This window comes from Ahaetulla prasina, chromosome 3 (assembly GCF_028640845.1).
Source record: "Ahaetulla prasina isolate Xishuangbanna chromosome 3, ASM2864084v1, whole genome shotgun sequence".
Lineage (NCBI taxonomy): Eukaryota > Metazoa > Chordata > Lepidosauria > Squamata > Colubridae > Ahaetulla > Ahaetulla prasina.
Window position 1 is genome coordinate 60,358,702 of NC_080541.1, and position 23,389 is coordinate 60,382,090.

Below are 23,389 nucleotides of genomic sequence, written 5' to 3' on the forward strand. Positions count from 1 at the left end.
GTGTCTGTGTGTGGATAAACAGAACATGTGCTTTACTGTCTTTTTGCTTTATTATCTGGAATATCATTATTTAAGGCACTGGGGGAAAATCTACTATAAACTTAACCGTGAGCTCCATTTTTGTAACTATTAATATTTCCCAGATTGTGCTGTCAAAACTTATGGCACCCTATCATATAATATGAATATGATTTTCTACTATGTTTTGACTTGACATAAAACACAATGCAGGTAGTCCTCATGTGGCAACCACATTTGATTCCTGTAAATCTTTCATTAAGTGAAGCAATTGCTAAGTGAAACCACATAACTGTGCTACCAATTTTACTTCAGGTTTTCTTTGCTTTAAAGAGTCAGAAGGATATGACCTCAAACAGTTCGGTGAGCCCAAACAGTGGGGAAGTTTGAATGAACGATAGAGGTTCCTTATTTTTATTTTCCACCTGAAACTAACTTTTACACCTGCAGAGAACAAAATTAACAACTTGACTAATTGAGTGTAAATATTCAAAAATCTGCCCATCAGGTGAATAGTATAAGATCAGTTCTTCATTATTCTCCTGATCTTTATTTTTGTTTTGTTTCAGGAAATCTCTCCCTCGTTGCCAACGAATTAGCAGAATGCTCTCCAATGAATCATTGCGCCCTCCCGTGTATAGCCGTTCCAATTCACAAGCTTCTGTTGATAGCACTTCAATGGAGGATTTCTGGTGTGAGGTAGAAAATATCAAGGAGAGCACGGAAGACAGGCAAGATGAGCAAAACCTGTTAGAAGTCAAGCCTCCTGATGGTATGAATAAACAATTCTGATCTTCCTTGATCCTTGTTTTTATTCCAAAAAGGTGCTGGTGTAATAAATGTTCATTTATGTTTGAGAACTGAATCAGAAGCACTGCATAGCTATATTGGATAATAATATTTCTAAGGTTTTAAATTTTACTGACTTTAGAATGAAGTTTTGCATGAAAAATACTGAAGTGTATAAGAAAACTGAGGGGGAAGATGAATTCCTGGATAACATTTAAAAGATAAAAATAAGTAGCACTGCAGGATGGATTCCATGATTAATTGACTAATAGTTCCCTGTAAAAGCCTTCAACAGAAATTATATAAAAAAAGAGTCAAATACAGAAGTTCATGGTATGATTTTTACCAGCCATAATTCTTTGAAATGGTATTTGTCTCCTTTTGGATATAGAGAGAGTCTGGATAAGCAACTACCCCAAAGTTTGTTCCTTTTTTCATTTTATTGCATTAAATAATCAGTGTGAAACATTGGTCCCTGATTCAATTAATTCATTTAAGTCAGGGGTCCCTAACCTCTGGCCTGTGGACTGGTACCAGTTCACGGCATACCAGAAACTGGGCTGTGCAAATAAGTGAAGTTCCATCCGTGGGATGCAGGCAGCACACAAAACCACGCCCCACCTGGTCCAAAGAAAAATCTCTCTCCATAAAATTGGTTCCTGGTGCCCAAAAGGTTGGGGGCCGCTGATTTAAGTTGGCAATTGAATGTGTGAGTACATCATAGAATAATCAGAACTAATATGGGACAGGCCACTGACATGCGGTGTTCGGGTCTTAAACCTGGGTTGTCATCTTTCCAACTGACAAGCTCAGTATCTTTAACCGCTGACGTATCACACCGCCTATTTAGGACAATATTATTTGAAGATATTTGCTTTTTAATAGCACGAGATTGATATAAAGTTTGTTTACATGAAGGGCATTTCAGTGAGCACTGAAATGTCTTCCCTATAGTCACACAAGATAAATACTTTCAAAAATGTGCCCTGTTGTGCACATTTCAAGTTGCTATGGCTCAGCTGAAGTGATAAAAACAGCAAATAAACAGAGATCCATTATTTTTCCTTTGTGTTAAAGGCTTGTATCTTCAAAATTTTATTCGCAATTTGGTTAACACTCTTTAGGTCTCATTGATTTTAAATAGGAGAAGTACTCTGAAGATGAGCATGTTTTTAATTCTACAAAGATTATTGTTTTTTCTGCAGTCTCTAAACAGTTCTGCAAAGGCTTATTTCTTGACAAGTAGGATAATGCCACAGCCTTGAAGTCCTTTACTCTGAATTGATTGCATCCAGCATTTATTAAAACAAACAAACAGAGCTTTATTTATTTCATAAGTGGGGAGGTGGGGCAGGGGAGAGATCTGTATGAAGACCTAGAGGTTAAATATTGCCTTGGAATCGTGGAAATGAATTATAGTCCCAGTTGTATCTTCTAAGCATAAAGTTTCTTGAGCCTTGAGGGCTAAGTTAATGAATCAGTTATACAGCTTTATTAAAATCATGAGGCAGCATTCTTCCAGAGCTAATCGAATGTAAAACCATATTTAAACTGCAGCATCAAATAGCAATTTAATTTTCTACCTCTTTTTTCTCAAGATTGAGTCAAAGTTTTTAAACATCAAAACAATTTCTGAAGGTTTCCTTACTTTCCCATTATATCTTTTAAAGATATTTATTTGTTAGGATTTTAAGGCTGGAATCCACCCAAAATCCTTTGCTACAAGATAGGCATCAAATAAATTCAATAAATAAATAAATAAAATAAATGTCTATGCCTTGGGTCACTCATTGTTTTGGTTTCTTTCCCCACCTGAATACAATTCCCAATTCAGCCCTTGTCATCTTTTGTAGTAATAACTGCAGCATGCTCTATGAGGGCTGCCTTGACATCTACCTGGAAGCTGTAATTGTGACATTTCATCAAAACAGTAGCTCTTCATTGGTTACTAGTAGGCTTCAAAAATGTTCAGCTGAGCTTTTCAAAATGGCCCTTGAGGATTCAATCATTGTCATTGGGATGCCTAGTAATTATTAAGATTGTGAGTTTAATAATTTTAGTAATGATTTTAGGATTTAATAATACATTAATTATGTATAGTAGTCTGATTATGGTTTTTCGGCGGCATAAACCCTTTTGGAGAATTAAAATACAGAAATATAGAAAACAAATACCTTTTTGTGTTACTGTATTGTGTTACTCTCAATAACATAGAAAGATACATACTGAGTCAGGCCAAAGGCAAAATTAGTCCAGTAAAGTGCCTCCAAGGACCTCTATTGGAAGCTTACAATGATATCTTTCTGTTGATGTTTTTCAATAAAAGACAGTTGTGAAAATATTTAGATGCTTTTAGCTTATCCACGTATCTTAGTGCAGAGATAGGGCAATGTTTTTAAAAGTATTGGTAAAATATAACATAAAAAGTAATGCAATAAAGAATATGAACAATACAATTAAAAATCAACAAAAACCTAAGGGGGGAGAATCCCCAGTACATTCATATAAAACCAGTTCAATGCTTTAACAAATTATTAAGAGACCATATATAAGCATAGGTCTCCAGCTCATCATTTTTATAGTATAAAATGCATACTTTATTTCACTTAGGTATTTGCATCCTGTCTTTATTATTTTTTTTATAAATAACTCAAGGCAGCAAAAATATCCAACACACATTCTTCCTATTTTCCCCATAACAACAAACCTGTGAAGGTAGTTGGGCTGAGAGAAAGTGACTGGCCAAGGTCCCCCGCTGGTTTCATGGCTAAGAAAGGACTTGAACGCATGAACTCCCAGTTTGTAGTCTGGTGCCTTAGTCACTAGACCAGGGATGTCAAACTCAAAGCCCGCGGGCCGGATCCAGCCTGTGATGTGGTCAGATCCAGCCCATGGAGCTGTCCTGTTCTGCCCAACGTTAAGAGGAAAGATCAGGCCAGCAGTACGAAGAGGAAAGATCAGGCCAATGTAACTTTGGTCCAGTCTACCCAATGCAAAGAGGAAATATGCCAGCAGTTTGGGGACTGGTGTCAAACTGGCTGTGCCCACCGATTTGGCTGTGCCCACCCATTTGGCCATGGCCACCTGGTTGGCCACACACTCCCAATCAGCCATGCCCACCTCCCCCCCCCAACCTGAGCTGATGCAGCCCTCAATGAAATTGAGTTTGACACCCCTGTTGCTAGACCAAACTGGCTTTCTATCAAATATTAACAGTTAATAGAAGTAACACATCCTTTAAATCCACTAATACTATTTCTCTATTACCTATGTTGGGCAATTCTCTTTCTGGAAACCTTGTCTCAGGAGACATAAAATTCTCCATAAAATGTTAAATTTCATTTCATTTGATGAAGTGATTTTTATAAAAAAATTTGTTAGTCAGAAAAGTCTGCTACCAGATTTCTTATGATTTTGGATATCAAACATTAATGTGGTTCACCAGGAGCAGCCTGAGGAGATAGCAGTGGTGATCATTGCATGAAGGGACCCGAGCTCAGCTATCCATCACCACCTTGATTAAAGCACCACCTTGTGCACAAGTGGGCAAAACTGACCAGGAGTTATTAGTTCAGCCCTCCACAATAGTCCCAGTTCCTCATGTGCTCCTTGGGAAAATTAATTGCTCATTCCTGCTCCAAACCATTCTATACTGTTGGCCCCTGATTCAACTTCATCTTGGCCCAGTGCTTTAGACCTGAGTCAGATCTTCACAGCCATCCAGAAGGTTAAAAGAATACCCTACCCAAAATCTCATTTGGGAAGCTATTCCAAAAGAACAGGATGGGTACAAAAAAATCGCATCTCCAAGGTTCCATCACATGACAGGGTTTAAAGAATGGATCTGGAATGTGTCCATTGTATCTCGTCTAGTAGGATGGGCAGATGCTCTCACATTGAGGCAATCCTAAATATAACCTGGTTCTATGTGATGTAAAATTTTAAAGGTGATAATCTGTAAACTTGAATTGCACCTGGAAAGCAGCTTAGTACAGCTCATTCAATAGTGGTGTAACACTAGTATGGGCAAACCACAAAGTGCCCAGAAATGCAAATGCCACTACATTCTAGACTATTTTCAGCTTTTGGATGGTCTTCAAGAGCAGCCTCATGTAGAGCACATTGCAATAATCCAATATGTAAAAAGGGCTCTGCAACCAAACGTAGTTAAAAATAATAAAAGGAAACGAATTCACAAGATAGAGTCACATATTTTGTAGTCCCCTAACATCTCAGTCCTAACATCTGGGGGCCAGGTGTTGACAGCCTTCCGAAAGACCAAGATGTTGGGGGCCTCAGACTCTTTGGTTTAAGGCATTACAAACAGAAGCTATGTGTGTGCCCTTGCATACTCCAAATCATATTTTCTCTTCAAAATCAGATCACTGTGCAACCCTTGACCCTAGAATGTCAAATACCAGTATTTTCAGCCAATTATTTTTAAAAGATGAAAGAACTTGTCTGCAAGATGACATATAAGCCTGTTTCAAGGATATAGACAGATATATTTTGTCTTAGATCAGTATGATTGTGCAGAAAGGTTTCCTTGATTTATTCCCAATACCAAAACATTTTGCATTTAGACATCTCAAAAATATGTCCTTTCCTCCCCACTATCTTTTCCAAATTTGTTCTTTCAAGTTTTCTGAAATGTTTCTACTAAACTGCATTGTTCTACAGATTCTGTGCCTGCCTGCTCATACAAAGCTGTTTTCAGAAGTATAATTTAACAAAGATTCTTATTAAAAAAAATTGTAATCACATAGAACCTAGCCCTACAGAGGTGAGCATGATTGGTGGTTAAGGCACACTGACTAGCAATTAGTTCAAGTGAGGAAGGAAGAATTAAAAAAAACTAAAATAGTGTTGAAAGGATCATGTTTGTGGGACTTGAATAACATTGGTTTACATCACAGTATTTTGTTGTGGATCTTGCTGGTTATCTCCCTATTAAAATTTGAGAATCCGATGATCAGACGAGGAATGAATTTTGTGGTGACAATCTTCTTGTCCTTTCATCATATTCCTAATGCTAATTTGACCCTAGACTTATCTTTTTGGACTAATAGATTAAAAGGTATGAATTTTCATGAGCTGGACTTCACTTCATCAAATTCTTAGAATGGCTAGGTTGATAGAAGATTTAAACAGGGGTGATATGAGGGGCAAGGAGTAGAAGCAAGTTGGTCGTGCAGATAATCCAGGTTACATGTGAAACAGATTAAAAGTATCTTATCAATTAATTAAAAAATATGCCTTTTAGCAAAATTTGTTAGTCAGAAAAAGTGTGACCAGACTCCTTATATTTTGCTACCATAGACTAACTCAGCTTGCTTCCTATAATTTCTGCTCCTTTATAGAAGGTGAACTAGAAGCTGAATGGTTGCAAGATGTTGGCCTGTCTACATTAATATCAGAATCTGAAGAAGACAATGGAGAAGCATTGCTATCAACATTGACCCGAACTCAAGCAGCTGCAGTGCAGAAGAGATATACCACATATTCTCAGACCATGAGAAAGAAAAATAAACACACAATCAGAGATGTGCGTGATATCTTTGGTATCCACTCTGTAAGTGAACTATTTTATTGCTTTAGTCATTTATTTTTTTATTATTTTGGTTACTGGTTGATTACTCTGTGGAGTTTCACTGTAAATTGGTATAATACTCTGTACCAAAATGTTTAGGAAGGCCTTTCAAAAAGTAATTTCTGTTACCTTTTTGTTTTATACATTCTGCTGTTGAATGTGATGATGATACATAGAAACTGCACTCTTCTTTAAACCTTTCACCAGATAGTGCTCATAAATTCAAGTCAATTTTTATTTCTATAAGAGCTACAAACTTGGGAAAAAAAGAATTAAAAAATTATGATTTATCTAATCACCTTTTATATATTTCCATGAAGAAATTATGTAACATTAAACCTCATTTAAAGTTTGTAAAAAGGAATACAGTATGTGCAAGTACAAATGTGTATCCAATTACTTAGGCCACCTCATTCTTTTTTCTAAACTTATTGGTTAGTGATAACAAAAAAAATGACTATAACATATATTTATATATAAAGTAGATGTTTTGCAATAGAAGTCTACTTATTCTTTCAATATATCTTCACAGAAGTATTTTATGTATAGGACTTAACAATCATTTTAAAAAATCATATTTGAAAAAGCCTTTCTACGAAATACATACCAAAACTTCCTTTTGCCCACAGCTCTGTCAGTTAAAAACTTGTGATATTTAAGTCAGTTTTACCATCAGTAATATCAGTACACAAGAACGCACTATGTTATCAATATTGTGTTTTCTATCCTGTTCATTAATAGAGCATTTTATTTCCAGTTGTCATTGTATAATTTCAGTTATATGATAAGCAGAGCTGAAATGGGAGAAGCCATACTGAACGACTGTATTTCAATCAGTGTTAATTATTTTTTTAATTATAAATACTAATTTAATTTAAAAATTTAATAAAATATTTTATTTTAATATTAAATTAAAATTTAATAAAAATAATTTAATAAAAACCTAATTATTTCCATTCATACTTTTGGATAATTGTGGTATAATTCTATGGAATTTTATGTGGTTTTCTTTTCCCCTTTTTGTTTTAATGAACTATAATTTTATTTTAATTATAATTACAATTTAATTTGTACAGTATAAAGAAAAAAAATTGTGTAATGCTAACTAAAGTCAATGAATTGGTTCTTTAAAATTACAGATTTGTATCAGAGATAAATTATTCTAATGTTTTATTGTCTTCCAGCCTACATTTGAGACTATACCAGTGTTACCTATTACATCCAATGGTATCAATTTTTCTGTGCAGAATCCAGATTGGAAAATGGTTAGCTGTGAGTATCTATTAATAGATAACATAGCTTGTTTTGTTTTTTTAAAATTTGAGAAATAATTTGATCGTTGGTGGCAGTATCCTTTTTAAATTTTAATGCAGAAATCCTATCTATTATTACTTCAGAATAAATGTCTTTTATCACTATGGGACTTATGATTAATTATGTATCAGATTTTGTCCTAGGTTTACTAGTCTACTAAATTTTATGCTATTCTTTCTGACCCCAGAAATGTTTTTATAATACATTTTTATTAGTTTATCAAAATATAAATACAAAGAGAAATTTTAAAAAGTAATAGAAAACTGGGTGGGGGGGAAGGAAAGAAAAAGGCATTGACTCCCAACTGTCTTTGTCAGAGTATGAATATTCATAAACTGGAATAGATCAGCCAATGAATAGGCATAGCAACTAAGTCAGACAGTTGGAAGCTGAGACAGACTAGAGCCAGGGCGTGTCTTAGTCTGCAGCTTCTGAGTCCATGCAGAGAAACTGAAACCAGTGTGTTAATTTGTCTGCTCTGCTGAATTAAAACTAAGAACTTTTCTCTCCTTTGCTTGTGAACCAGCTATTGGTATTGTACATTTATCTTCATGTATTATTATGTATATAAAGAAGTTAATGAATCCTGCTGCATCAGTCTGCCTGTGTGTGTTTTCTGGATTTGATTTTTGCAACAAACTCTGATTGTCTTTAGCACAATAGAAGATAACAACATTACAACCTCAACTTTTTACTTTTACACATTAATTGTAAAAAGATCATTAATCTTTATAAACTGCCATACTGTATATTAAAAGAATTTCCTATATTATTTCAATTTTTTAACCATTTTGGCAGAAACCAAACCAGGGCTTTTGTTACCATGAGCATCATATTGTCTGCACCTGATTAAAACCCATTGAATTCAAAATGGGGAGAAAAAAACCATTTTTAAAAATTCCATTTACAAATCTACTTCAGGTCCCTCATTTCTGAGCCCTGGACTGCAGTTCAGGAACTGACGTGGAATAAATGAATCACAAATATCTTCATAATTCTTTCATGAATTGCCATGTAGTTCTTACTATAAAACAGAAATATATGGTTAATGCTCAGTTACTCCAGCCTTTGAGTGTACTTTTTTTTCCATGGACAATACAGCATTCATGAAAATTGTCCCTTGATTTCAGCTAGTGACTGTATGGAATATGAACTCAATAAAGGCAGCCAGTTGGAGAAAGAGGAGCTTTCCCTTGAAATTTCCTTCTCAGAATCAATCACGGTGCCTCCAAAACACAGAGAATGTCACAAAAGTCAAAGGTTAAAAAAGGACGATTCCTCATTACCTGTAAGTTTAAACTCCTCAAGTTTATGTATTCTATATCATGCCTGAATTTCTTTCAAGCATAATGACTATCTTAAAATATGTAACATTGATTTTGGAGATTTATATTAAAAAAAAAAAAGGAAAACTAGTTTGTTTTCTAAACATGTGCTATTTACTCTGAAATGAAAAACTAAGAACTAAGGTAACTTGCGGAAATTATTCACAGAATACTCATATTGGGAGAAAAAGTCTTTGATAGGCTTTAATTGCAAATTATGAAAGTCAAGAGAAATTTCACTCCCCTATCAAATTTTATTTAGGGTGCCTAAATACAGCCACATGCTATATTCAAATTAGTCAAAGGTGCTACAAATTTGGCATACAAAGCCTTGTTCTATCCATCAAAAGTTTTAAAAGGAGCCAAGAATCAATAAAATTTCTTTATCTCTCCGCCTGAAGGCAAATAAATTTTTCACGAATTCCAGAATCTGTTGGGCAAGCTCAGAAAAAGGCACAAAGTTTTAAGATCCCAAGATTTAGTGGGATTCCCCCCCCCCCGAAATTGAAGAATGAGTGCTGCTTCAGGAGTTCCATAATAATATAATAATTAGCAAAAATATAGACAGAGAAAAATGTCAGTGTTAAAAAAACTAATTATTGTAAAACAGCATTTTGTATAAGTGGATAAATAAAATAATTATATCAGGTTTCTTGCCGTCTATAATTACATAAATTACTACATGAAGTGCTGAGAGCTATATATCAAGATGCTTTGAATAAATTCATAAATATTAAAAAAGAATTGACTCTTAATATTCCATGTTGAACACAAATATTATTTCAGAATTACCCGTACGTTGGAAGAAGGGTAACATTGGGCTACTATCTATAAATACTTGAATTTGTACAGATTTCCCCATGTATCAGACCAGATACATGATCTTTGTTTAAAAACATTGTTTATAATTTATTTGCCCTTCTCTGTTAGGTTTTTTTTTTATTCAAAAGATTTTACAGATATTTTTACCCATACTTCCCCCCTCCTCCCTCCAACCCTCACCCTATCCCCTCTCCACCCCCCTTCACCCAATCCCCCCCCCCTGGACTTCCCAGAGCAAAATACAGGCTATATCACCTAACAATCATAAACTAAAATAAGCAAACAATCCATAAACTTCCATCCCTCCCCTAGTACCTTAACTCCCCTTATCTATTCAAAAAAAGAGAGAACAAACTATTACAATTACGTTCTATCCATTCTTAAGCTTTTCAATCCTTCTTCTCCATTCTAATATTCTTTCGTAGACAGTCTTTTAAGTACTCTAAAGTTTCTGCTTTCTCTTTTAAGTTCATTAATTTTTGTATCCAATCTTCAACAGTATACGATATTCCATCTTCCAATATTTCAGTAAAAAGTCCAATGCCTGATATTAAAATTAAAATCAATTTACTCCGTATTATTCTTCAGTTATATCTTATATAGTCCACCAGATTTATAGATCCATCATACATAATAGTAAATAATATCATTTTTATCCAATCCTTAATATTCCATTTCTTAATCTATTATTATCATTACCTTATTTTTTGTCCAAATTAATTTAAATTTTAACAAATCCACATATAATCAACTAGCATTACTACAATCACTCCAACATTTAGAATATAAATTCAAACAATACCATTTACATTTAATCCCAATTCTTCCCCATATTTCCAACACTATAAATTACCAAATAATTTATAGCCATTTTCATGCATTCCTTAATTAAATCCATTTCTTGTTCTGTTTTTATCAAGACACCCCCAAATCAAATAATTCAGTTGTTGACAATTCAACCATATATAAACAAATAGCATCACTACATTCACATCTCCAACATTTAAATTATAAATTCAAACAGATACAAATAAATTTTACAAACTCCAAATAACTATTCTTACAAACATATATAAGTTAACAAAAGTTAATTATAATTTAACTATTCCCATAAAGAGAAACTCTGTTCACTTGAAATTGTTGTTCTTTATTCCTTGTTCTTTACATTTAATAACCACTTGACTCAATCTTTTCTCCTTTACATCCCCTACTTTTTCCAATGCTTCTTCTGCATCAGTTTTAATCTCAACTATTTGATGTGGACTTCCAGCCTTTAATACATTAATATAAAAATCTCTTGCTTTAGGTACTGTATTAAGACAATATCTTCTTCCTATATGATTTACTGTTAAACCAGCTGGAACATCCCATTTAAACCATATCTGACGATTTCTAAGCTCATCCACCAAAAAAGCAAAATCCTTTCTACTTCTTAACATTTTAATAGGAATTTCTTTCAAAATTAATATCTCTTGACCTAATATTTGGATTTTATTTTTATAAGATGCTTGTAAAATTTCATTCCTCATCCTCCTGGTTGTAAAATAAATCATAATATCTCTTGGTAGCTGTTCGTGTCTGGCAACCTTAGAATTAACACGATATATTTTTTCAATTTGAATTACAACATCTTCTGGTTGCTCTCCAGTCACCTGTGCAAAAACCTCTGCAAACATTTTTTTTTAAAATTCTCTTGCTTATTTTCTTTAAGTCTTCTAACTGTCAGAGCAAACTCCATTGATTTAAATTGCAACACCACCAATTCATCGTCTACCTTCTCCACCTTTGTCTGAACCTCCTCTATTTTATTTTCCAAATTTAAATTAACTTGATTAATTTCTTCTACTCTTTCATCCAACTGGATCACACATTCACACGGTCGTTTAAATGCTACCAACACATCATTTCTTATATCCTCATTCTGATCTTTAATTTCCAGGATTTCCTCTTGAATCTGCTTAAATTTTTGATCTATAACCAAAAATTGTGACTCCAAAGCTTCCTTTAAAAGTCCCTTTAAATTTTTTTTCATATCTTCCTGTAGCTTATGTATTTGAAATGACGAGACTCCACTGTCCTTAACATTAAACTTTGTATCTTTAAGATCCATTTCTCAGTTTAATTTTATACTTTGCAACAATTTCAGTAAGTCTGTGATCTTTTCAAAAAAAAGAGAGAATATTTTATTCTTCTTATAAAATCTTCATGTAAGTGTAAATTCCAACAAGTTTAAACAGAGCTAAGAGCGCTAGCCTTGTTAATGAGAACTTCCTTAACTTTCGCTTTCACGCCCTTTTAGATAGAAACACCATTTTCTTATTCTTCTTAAGTACTCTTCTCAAGTACTATTTAAAAACGGAGTTAAGGTCTGGTACTTGCATTTATCGACCTTCCTGATATTGCTCTGTCTGTGTTGCCATTTATCAATTTAAATTATCATATTGATCGCAGAGATGGTCACGGTGATTTGGTCTGCTAAAAAGCAGACTCGTCCCGGATCCGGAGCTCTCAGGCTTAAACAGGGAACTCTCTCCTTCAAGCCCCTAGAATCACTCCTGGGGCTTTCCGGGGAGCTCTACCTCCTCCCGTACACTCACCTTTCCCTCTTCTCCCGAGGGAAAGGTTTCCGAGCCGTCAGACAGCTGATTTGTGCTGTCTAGATGGCTCTAACATGATCTCAGGGCTGGCGGTCTAAAAAGACCGTCTCCATCACCAACGGAGCCAAACGGAAGTCCCTTCTCTGTTAGGTTTATCCTTCATAGGAAGACTTGCTGATGGTTGCTACAGGGATGCATATTAATATATAATAATTTCCCTAAACATAAAATTAGTCTAATCTTATGCATAATTATTCAGAAAAAAAAACCACAATTCTAAATGAGTTTGGGCGGGGGAGTGAAAGGGTTCCATGCTACTTGTAAGTCTTCTATATTTACATTTAACAAGGCAAGAATTCAGATACAGTTAATATTTTTCTTTAAGTCCTCTAACTCTCAGAGCAAACTCCAATGATTTAAATTGCAACACCACCAATTCATCGTCTACCTTTTCCACCTTTGTCTGAACCTCCTCTATTTTATTTTCCAAATTCAAATTAACTTGATTAATTTCTTCTACTCTTTCATCCAACTGGATCACACATTCACACAGTCGTTTAAATGCTGCCAATGCCAACACATCATTTCTTATATCCTCATTCTGATCTTTAATTTCCAGGATTTCCTCTTGAATCTGCTTAAATTTTTGATCTATAACCAAAAATAGTGACTCCAAAGCTTCCTTTAAAAGTCCCTTTAATTTTTTTTTTCATATCTTCCTGTAGCTTATGTATTTGAAATGACGAGACTCCACCGTTCTTAACATTAAACTTTGTATCTTTAAGATCCATTTCTCAGTTTAATTTTATACTTTGCAACAATTTCAGTAAGTCTGTAATCTTTTTTAAAAAAAAAGAGAATATCTTATTCTCCATATAAAATCTTCATGTAAGTGTAAATTCCAACAAGTTTAAACAGAGCTAAGAGCGCTAGCCTTGTTAATGAGAACTTCCTTAACTTTCGCTTTCACGCCCTTTTAGATAGAAACACCATTTTCTTATTCTTCTTAAGTACTCTTCTCAAGTACTATTTAAAAACGGAGTTAAGGTCTGGTACTTGCATTTATCGACCTTCCTGATATTGCTCTGTCTGTGTTGCCATTTATCAATTTAAATTATCATATTGATCGCAGAGATGGTCACGGTGATTTGGTCTGCTAAAAAGCAGACTCGTCCCGGATCCGGAGCTCTCAGGCTTAAACAGGAAACTCTCTCCTTCAAGCCCCTAGAATCACTCCTGGGGCTTTCCGGGGAGCTCTACCTCCTCCCGTACACTCACCTTTCCCTCTTCTCCCGAGGGAAAGGTTTCCGAGCCGTCAGACAGCTGATTCCCTGGTTTTCCGAGGAGCTGAGAGAGATGAAACGCCAGAGAAGACGCCTAGAGAGTACTTGGAGGTCTAGCTGTTCCGAGGCTGATCGGACACTAGTGAGGTCCTTTACTAGGACCTACCTAGTGGCAATGAGGGAGGCGAAACGTTCCTACGTTTCCACCCTCATTGCATCGGCAGATAACCGCCCGGCCGCCCTGTTTCGGGTGACCCGTTCCCTCCTCCATCAAGAGGGACGGGATGACCCCTTACAGGGACGAGCTGAGGAGTTTAACGGTTATCTATACGATAAAATCGTTCAGCTTCGGGATAGTTTGGACCAAGATTGCGATGATCCAGCTGAGATGACAGAGACACGTCTTGTTGAGGTTATTTGGGATGAGTTTGATTCTGTGGCTCCCGAGGACATGGACAGGTTGCTGGGGAGGTTACATGCAACTACATGTTTACTGGACCCGTGCCCTTCCTGGTTAGTGCTGGCTGCTCAGGAAGTGACACGAGGCTGGCTCCAGGGGATTATAAATGCTTCTTTGATGGAAGGGGTTTTCCCCGCCGCCTTGAAAGAGGCGGTGGTGAGACCTCTCCTCAAGAAGCCTTCCCTGGACCCAGCTATTTTGGGTAATTATCGTCCAGTCTCCAACCTTCGCTTTGTGGCGAAGGTTGTAGAGAGTGTGGTTGCATGGCAGCTCCCCCGGCACCTGGAGGAAACTGTCTATCTAGACCCGTTCCAGTCTGGCTTCCGACCCGGTTATAGCACGGAGACGGCTTTGGTCGCGTTGGTGGATGACCTCTGGAGGGCCAGGGACAGGGGTTGTTCCTCTGCCTTGGTCCTATTAGATCTCTCAGCGGCCTTCGATACCATCGACCATGGTATCCTGCTGCGCCGGTTGGAGGGATTGGGAGTGGGGCCCCCGTTTATGGGTGGTCCCCCCCCTACCCCTCTGACCGGCCGCAGACGGTGTTGACAGGGGGGCAGAGGGGTGAGGCACGCCTCACTTGTGGGGTGCCTCAGGGGTCGATTCTCTCGCCTACCCTGTTCAACATCTATATGAAGCCGCTGGGTGAGGTCATCAGTGGTTTCGGGGTGAGTTATCATCTGTACGCTGATGATACTCAGCTGTACTTTTCCACCCGGACCACCCCAGCAGGCGGTGAAGTGCTGTCCCGGTGCCTGGAAGCCGTACGGGTCTGGATGGGGAGAAACAGACTCAAGCTCAATCCCTCCAAGACGGAGTGGCTGTGGATGCCGGCACCCCGGTACAGTCAGCTGCACCGCAGCTGACTGTTGGGGGTGAGTTAGTGGCCCCAAAGGAGGTGGTTCGCAACTTGGGGATCCTCCTGGATGGACGGCTGTCTTTGAAGAAAATTCGTTATCTCTCTCTGATTGAATTGACTGCTGTCTATGATGCTTTAGGAATAGAGTTGAAAAGGAACCGGACAGAAAGGATGAAAAGGAGAGGTAGATACAAACAATATTATAACATTAGATATTTAAGATTTTAGTAACCAACAAAATATTGCTTAGCTGAAGATTCTTATTTTAAATTATTTTTCTTTAAGAAAATGGTCTTTTTGGAGTTCCATTAGCGGTACTCTTGGAAAATGATCAGAAGAAGTTTCCTGGAATTAAAGTCCCCCTCATTTTTCAAAAAGTGAGTACTATTTTAAAGAGCTTAATCTTAATCGCACTGCATATATAAAGAATAATAGTCATTAATCTTATAGTTTCAGGGCAGTCGACAAGGTTATTTCTGCTTATGTTTTGAGTCAGAAAGATATAACTTCAGGTAAAATCATTCCTCTCATAGTTCATTGTGTATATTGTGCTTCCTCAACCTGAAGCCTCCAGATGTATTTTGTATCATAACTCCAATAGTTTTCCAATAGTTTTCCAATAGTTTGTTCACAGAATAGCTAGGAATTCTGGGACCTCCATTCTAGTCCTTCTAGAACAGGGGTGTCAAACTCACATCGTCATGGTGGCGTCACATGACATATCGGGACTTTCCTCCCCTTCGCTAAACCAGGCATGGGCGTGGCCAGCGTGTGACGGATCCAGGCCAGGGGCTGGGAGTTTGACAGCCCTGTTCTAGAAGATTCCAATTGGAGGCCCTGCTCTAGAAAAGATAACATAGTCACCACTGAGTAGAAAAGTTAAGCTTGCTAACTCTTCATTAAATGATAAAAATTGGAACAGTTGTTTTATCTCGTGATTTTATTTTGCTTGTATTTTCTTACTAAGAATAACATTAGAATTTAATGATTTTAGTAACCAACAAAATATTGCTTAGCTGAAGATTCTTATTTTAAATTTTTAAATCTAAATTTTAATAATCAGCCTTTAAAATTTGCTCTTTTTAAATGTTGTTTTAAATTGTATATATTTTGTTTTTATTCTGGCTGTACACCGCCCTGAGTCCTTCGGGAGAAGGGCGGTATAAAAATTTAATAAAATAAAATAAATAAATAAATTTGTGCTGTCTAGATGGCTCTAACATGATCTCAGGGCTGGTGGTCTAAAAAGACTGTCTCCATCACCAACGGAGCCAAACGGAAGTCCCTTCTCTGTTAGGTTTATCCTTCATAGGAAGACTTGCTGATGGTTGCTACAGGGATGCATATTAATATATAATAATTTCCCTAAACATAAAATTAGTCTAATCTTATGCATAATTATTCAGAAAAAAACACCACAATTCTAAATGAGTTTGGGTGGGGGAGTGAAAGGGTTCCATGCTACTTGTAAGTCTTCTATATTTACATTTAACAAGGCAAGAATGCAGATACAGTTAATATTTTTCCCCTAAATTCCTACAACACAGAGGGAAACTAACTATGCCATTTATAGGCTGAGGATCAGCACTCTTCTTAAGAGAATGATTTATAACTTGATTCACTTGCATTTTTTGTAAAAAAATATATTTAAGGATGAAGTAGTATATGCATGCATCCATACTTAATAATGTTTTAATGTTAAATAATTATTTAAAATCTATTACAGAAATATTCAATTAGGAAAAGTCGACTTGGATTAACTGAAGTTGGAGATTTGTCTCCTGAGGACATGAAGAAAATTTGTTATCTCTCTCTGATTGAATTGACTGCTGTCTATGATGCTTTAGGAATAGAGTTGAAAAGGAACCGGACAGAAAGGATGAAAAGGAGAGGTAGATACAAACAATATTATAACATTAGATATTTAAGATTTTAGTAACCAACAAAATATTGCTTAGCTGAAGATTCTTATTTTAAATTATTTTTCTTTAAGAAAATGGTCTTTTTGGAGTTCCATTAGCGGTACTCTTGGAAAATGATCAGAAGAAGTTTCCTGGAATTAAAGTCCCCCTCATTTTTCAAAAAGTGAGTACTATTTTAAAGAGCTTAATCTTAATCGCACTGCATATATAAAGAATAATAGTCATTAATCTTATAGTTTCAGGGCAGTCGACAAGGTTATTTCTGCTTATGTTTTGAGTCAGAAAGATATAACTTCAGGTAAAATCATTCCTCTCATAGTTCATTGTGTATATTGTGCTTCCTCAACCTGAAGCCTCCAGATGTATTTTGTATCATAACTCCAATAGTTTTCCAATAGTTTTTTCACAGAATAGCTAGGAATTCTGGGACCTCCATTCTAGTCCTTCTAGAACAGGGGTGTCAAACTCACATCGTCATGGTGGCGTCACATGACATATCGGGACTTTCCTCCCCTTCGCTAAACCAGGCATGGGCGTGGCCAGCGTGTGACGGATCCAGGCCAGGGGCTGGGAGTTTGACAGCCCTGTTCTAGAAGATTCCAATTGGAGGCCCTGCTCTAGAAAAGATAACATAGTCACCACTGAGTAGAAAAGTTAAGCTTGCTGACTCTTCATTAAATGATAAAAATTGGAACAGTTGTTTTATCTCGTGATTTTATTTTGCTTGTATTTTCTTACTAAGAATAACATTAGAATTTAATGATAAGTGATTACTATTATTATTCTCTAGAAGAATATAATACTATTTTATTTCCTAAAGAGCCCTAACAATTTCTTCAACAGAAAGTTTTAATTTCTTGTTAAATTTTTGTTTGGGCAAAAGTTCAGGCTATCTGTTATCTTTAAGCTTTTCACTCAGTAGACGGAATTAAAAACCTAATAAAAAAAAGCCACTTAGGGATTTGGAGTAGTTCTGTTTACTTAATCACACAGATTATTTTGGTTAGGCATAATCTTTTTTGTTCATAGGAGCCAATTGTTGTAAAAATGTCTCTTTCTATATTTTAAAAAATCTCTGCACTAAAAATTGCATAAAAGTACTTTGTTTATTATGACATAGCTATTGCTCAAACTTGAGGAAACTGGTCTGGAAACAGAGGGTATTCTTCGAGTGCCTGGATCTGCTTGCAGAGTGAAGGTAATCAGTTTTTTCTTTCAGAATTAAAGACCTTTGATATTGATGTAGGGAGAAAATCATTTATGGGCAGGTTCTGTGTGAATACACACACACACACACACACACACACACACAATCTCATATATATTAATAGTATTCTCAAAATGTCACAGTTTGGTGGACAAAAACATTGTTGGGAGAAAAACAATGTTGAATGCTAGATCTGTGCAGAGCTTTGGATTCAATTTCAAAGATGCATGCAAGAGGAAATTCATTAGCACCCTAAAATTTTATAAAGCAGTGTTAACTGGTCCTATGGTTACTCCATGCAATTGACTTCGTACATCCCAAAGCAACCTTTCCAACCTGTACACCGCCCTGAGTCCTTCGGGAGAAGGGCGGTATAAAAATCGAATTAATAATAATAATAATAATAATAATAATAATAATAATAATAATAATAATAATAATAATAATAATAATAATAATAATAATAATAATAATAACCTTTCTGTATTGTCTCCAAACAATCCCTTAGAGCCTTGCCCCCTTCTTTTTCTTTTTCTTTTCTTTTGTTCAGTCATGTTCAATTCTTAGAGACTGTCTCTGCAGTTTTCTTGGCAAGGTTTTTGAAAAGTGGTTTTTCAATTGCCTCCTTCCTATTGCTGAGAGAAAGTGATTGGACCAAGTTCACATTGCTGATTCTGTGCCCAAGAAGGCCTCCTGATTTCTAGCCTTATGTTTTAGCGACTATACCAAAATGGCTCTCATCCCATACCCATATTGAATATTAAATATGCTGAATAAAAACAACAGGGAAATTAATGAAGTGTGGCAAATAGGTATATTCTATCCAGCATCCTATTTCTGCAGATTTGCAGATCAAGTAATTATTGACTCTTAGCTTTTCTCATGATGATACGTCCCTAACCTGGTCTTTCAGACCTTTCAATGGTCACCTATTGTCACTATAACTGAGTTCATTTATCTTGGTCATTCCCTTTTCTTTTTCCTTCTGCCTTTCCCAGAATTAGAATTTTTTCCAGAGAACTGGGTTTCCTTGTATAAGGTATCCAAAGGAGGACAACTTGAGCTTGTTCATTTGTACCACTAGTGAGAATTCTGGATCTAAATTTTTCATTTGTTTTTTTTTTTCTTGACTGTTCATGATATTCTCAGGAATTTTTTTCTAATATCAAAGTTCTAATGTCAATAATCTTCCTCTCCTACTTCAAATTCCAATTTTTACTTCCATAGATTGTCACAGAAAATACCGTGACTTGCATGATTATGATCTTTGTAGGTATAGACACATCACAACATTTCAATGTCTTTTACAAAGTGAATTGGGTCTGATAATTCTGTTAAATCATTACAGTATTTGCTGCTATATTTGCTACTATAGCGTTATCAACGATGACTCACCCTGGCAGTTATCATCTGCTTGCTTTAGCTCACTGTTTAAAATTGGGAAAAATACTTAAGATTAAGTATATATGTTTGCATCTTTGACCTAGATCCGGTGTACTGTTTTGCTGCATAATGCATTATCCCACCCATCAAGCTTTCCTGAAGATGGATGATATCATCTCTTTTAAATATTAAATAAGCATGCTGAAGTGATGCAGCAAAAGAGTAGGTGTGAAGGAGAAGAAGAAGGAGGCAAAGACAGAGGCAGAAAGAAACTAGACAGAATAGTTCTTCCACCTAAACAAAATTTTCCCAGAAGAATGAATAGCCCTATTACATTACCATAGTCTCAGATAATTCTATTTTACCAGTTCTTTGCTGCATGTCTCTGATTTCCTACTGATAAAGAGTTAATTTTGCTGAGATTAGCAGTAAGAAGCAATGGGGTGTTAAGCTAGAAGAAGGAAGACCACGTTCAAATTGGTTCAAACTGGCATAATAGTTTTAATTTTAAATTGGGGTTTTTATTGTTCTGGGTTTTTAAATTTTTTTTATAATTTTAAATTTAAACTTTTAATTATCAGCCTTTTTGTAATCTGCTAGGTTTTAATTGTTGGTTTTAATTGTTTATGTATTGTGTTTTATCTTTGGCTGTACACCGCCCTGAGTCCTTTGGGAGAAGGGCGGTATAAAAATTTAATAAATAAATAAATAAAATAAAATTTGCCTCTAGCCATGGAAACTCAATGGGTGACTTTGAATTGGTCACTCTTGCCTCTCTCACAGGGCTGTTGTGAAGAGAAACAGGTGAGGTGAATGCTATGCATTCTGCATTGAAGAGAGACTGGTTACAGATCTAAGAAATCTGACTTGAACTAAAAAATAAATCCATTAGAAACACATTTCCATATTAATTTGAAGTATCTTGTATCTTTAGCTTTGATTTTTTTTCCCAGCAAGTCATTTCATAAACATTCATCTGTTCCAATTATTATATACTGCAGCAAGAACAACACTATCAGCATTAGATTTCATACAGTTTATAAGCTGCCTTATTTGTTTTTTTATATTTGCCTTTTGAGCCACCGTGATGTTTTTACTAGGTCAGACTTCCCTGTATTAGAAAAAAGAAAAGCCAAAAATCCCTAGGAAAATGAAAATGCAATGCTTTTAATTTTAGTCATTGAATCATTTAATGTTAGCCAAAAAGTGGAAACAGAAAAGGACATTTTTAAAGCTGATCCAGATTTAACCATTCAAAGCCATTGTTTATTATGTTGACATTCCCATTTGAAAGCATTCCCATTTCTTAAAGAAAATACATGTGGTTCTGATTTAAAATTATTCTTTGAATGTAGCAGCTGAATAAAGTCTCAAAGAGTCTTCTGTGTGCTTTAATTTCTACTTGTATCTCTAAAAGGTTGGTGCCAGCAGGGCCATGTTTCAGTGCAGGCAAGAGCTGTGCAAAGCTATCTAGATATTGGGGTTACAAACTTAAGAAGATAAATAATATATTTTAGAGTGATATGTATACCATTAGTTCAAATATCTTTATTATCTTTTATATTACTTGCTTCATGAACATTACCAGAACAGCAAAGATTTGTCTTGGGAGGTATCCACCAAAATGCATACATAGAGCAGATTCTATTTTTGCCTGTGCTATGTATCATCTTCTCCTTTGTCAGTGGGATTTCTCTGCTTAACTTAAAATTTCCTGTGATAGCTACTTCAGGATTAGAAAATACTGTGGGGGAAAAAAAGGCTATTTCATTATTCTACTGCACTGCTCAATGCTAAATTGCAAAGTCTTGAGTCTACATATAATCAAAGTACAGCTTAGTCTAATTGAATTGAGTATTATTTGTAACAACTTACATATGTTTGATACTGATATTCAAACTATATAAGATGGTTTTAAAAGTGTTATACTTAATCCAGGAGCAAACTATATATACTTTATAAATTATATGATTTATCATAAATTAATAAAATGTATTAATTTTATATTAAGTAATTATATTAATTTAATAACTTCGTTGATAAATACTGTATTCTGTCTAATAGAGGTGTTTCGAAACAATAAAATATAATACAATTTCTTTTCTCAGTAGTCATGTTTAATATTAGTCACATTTGCTTATCCTGTAGAGTCTTCGCCAAGAAATTGAAGCAAAATTTGATGAAGATACTTTTGACTGGGATCAAGTACGCAACAATGATGCCGCAGGACTGCTGAAGATGTTTGTACGAGAACTACCAACTCCTCTCTTCCCTGTGGAATATTTGCCAGCTTTCATCACATTAGTAGAAAGTAAGTAGGGAGGACTCAATGTTTCACAGACCAATTGTTTTTATTAAAAAATTTAAGCACTGTAGTATATTTTTTAATTTCAGCAAACTCATCTACCTCACTCCATGTCCACTGCAACTCCACATCAATACATGTAATTCCTGTTACTTTTCCCAGGGGACATGTGCATTTCTGATTTACTTCTATTAAATCTGTGCGATTGCCTCCTCCAGCTCAGGTACCAAGTCTGGATAGTTGGATAGAATATGCCATGCATGCCATAGATTAGAGGGAAAAATGAAGAGAGGCAAAAATGAAAAGTGAAATTTTTGGCTGTATAAATAGGTACCATCTGTCAGGTCTAGATGTTACTCTTTCAAAATACAGATCATGTTCATAATATTTGTAACTTGAAAAATATATAAGCAGTTTATTAATAGAAAGAACTTAGTCTCCGTGACAAATCTACAGTATTGTAAAATAATCTATATAATTTAAGTTATGTACATCTCATTATTCCACAGTCATGTAGAAAGGACTGCAGTTCTTTCTTATCATGATAAGCCAAAAGTAAACAAGCCACAAAATGACTTGCCTCAGTGTATAACCAAGGCATAATTTGAGCTGGACTTGCAGTTTAATGGCCCAATGCTGCTAGACCTAGGCAACATGACAATAGTGATACAATAATATGAAGCAATGCTCTTCACTTGTCAAAACACAAAAGTGAAAGAACTCTCACTGGAGTGTTTTATGTCATTCCAACATCTCCTCCAGTTTCTAGACCTGTAGTGCACATGAGTAGAAGTCTCTGACAGCATTTTCCAATACCCTATAGAAAGCACTGGAAGAAGCCATTGGAGCAACATGAAGAGAAATAATGTGCCCGTTTATTTTTTAGAAGGAAGAGAGCGTGATAATTCACAAAGAATACCTTTCAAATTTAAAATACCTCAACTTCAATATGCTAATACCAGTACACAAGAATGCACCCTGTTATCAGAATTTTGTTTTCTATCCTGTTCATTAATAATAGATCATTTTACCAGTTGACATTGTATAATTTCAATGATTGCCAGTGCTATTGTAAGTTATATGACATTCCAAGGGCTAATGATGGGCAGAGCTGAAATGGTACATTTTATCTTGATAATACCATAGCTAAGCAAATGGGAGAAGCCATACTGAACTGCTGCATTTCAATCAGTGTGAATTATTTTTTAATGAAAAACTAAGTATTTCCATTCATATCTTTAGATAATTGTGGTATAATTCTATGGAATTCTATGTGGTTTTCTTTTCCCCTTTTTGTTTTAATAAAATATTATTTTATTTAAATTACAATTACAATTTAATTTGTATGAAAAAAGAAAAATTGTGTAATGCTAACTAAAGTCATGAATTTTGCCCAAACAAAAATTAAATTATATTTTAAACTTCATTTTGTTTGAAATACTATTTTGCGTTTATATCAGGCTCTATCACGCTAAGAATATTTCAAGCTTGAAATAGCTACATTTTCAGCTCAAA

General features: G+C 35.4%; 1 protein-coding gene across 3 annotated transcripts in view; it reads left to right on the forward strand.

Moving 5' to 3' along the window:
* ARHGAP28 (Rho GTPase activating protein 28) overlaps positions 1-23,389 on the forward strand; it is an 83,180-nt gene that overhangs the window by 44,876 nt on the left and 14,915 nt on the right. For all 3 annotated transcript variants that reach the window (XM_058178369.1, XM_058178371.1, XM_058178372.1), the window contains exons 2-9: positions 588-790; positions 6,168-6,379; positions 7,582-7,669; positions 8,842-8,999; positions 16,784-16,949; positions 17,051-17,142; positions 18,100-18,177; positions 21,718-21,880. In XM_058178369.1, the coding sequence (XP_058034352.1) occupies positions 588-790; positions 6,168-6,379; positions 7,582-7,669; positions 8,842-8,999; positions 16,784-16,949; positions 17,051-17,142; positions 18,100-18,177; positions 21,718-21,880 (1,160 nt within the window). The remainder of the gene's footprint in view (positions 1-587; positions 791-6,167; positions 6,380-7,581; positions 7,670-8,841; positions 9,000-16,783; positions 16,950-17,050; positions 17,143-18,099; positions 18,178-21,717; positions 21,881-23,389) is intronic.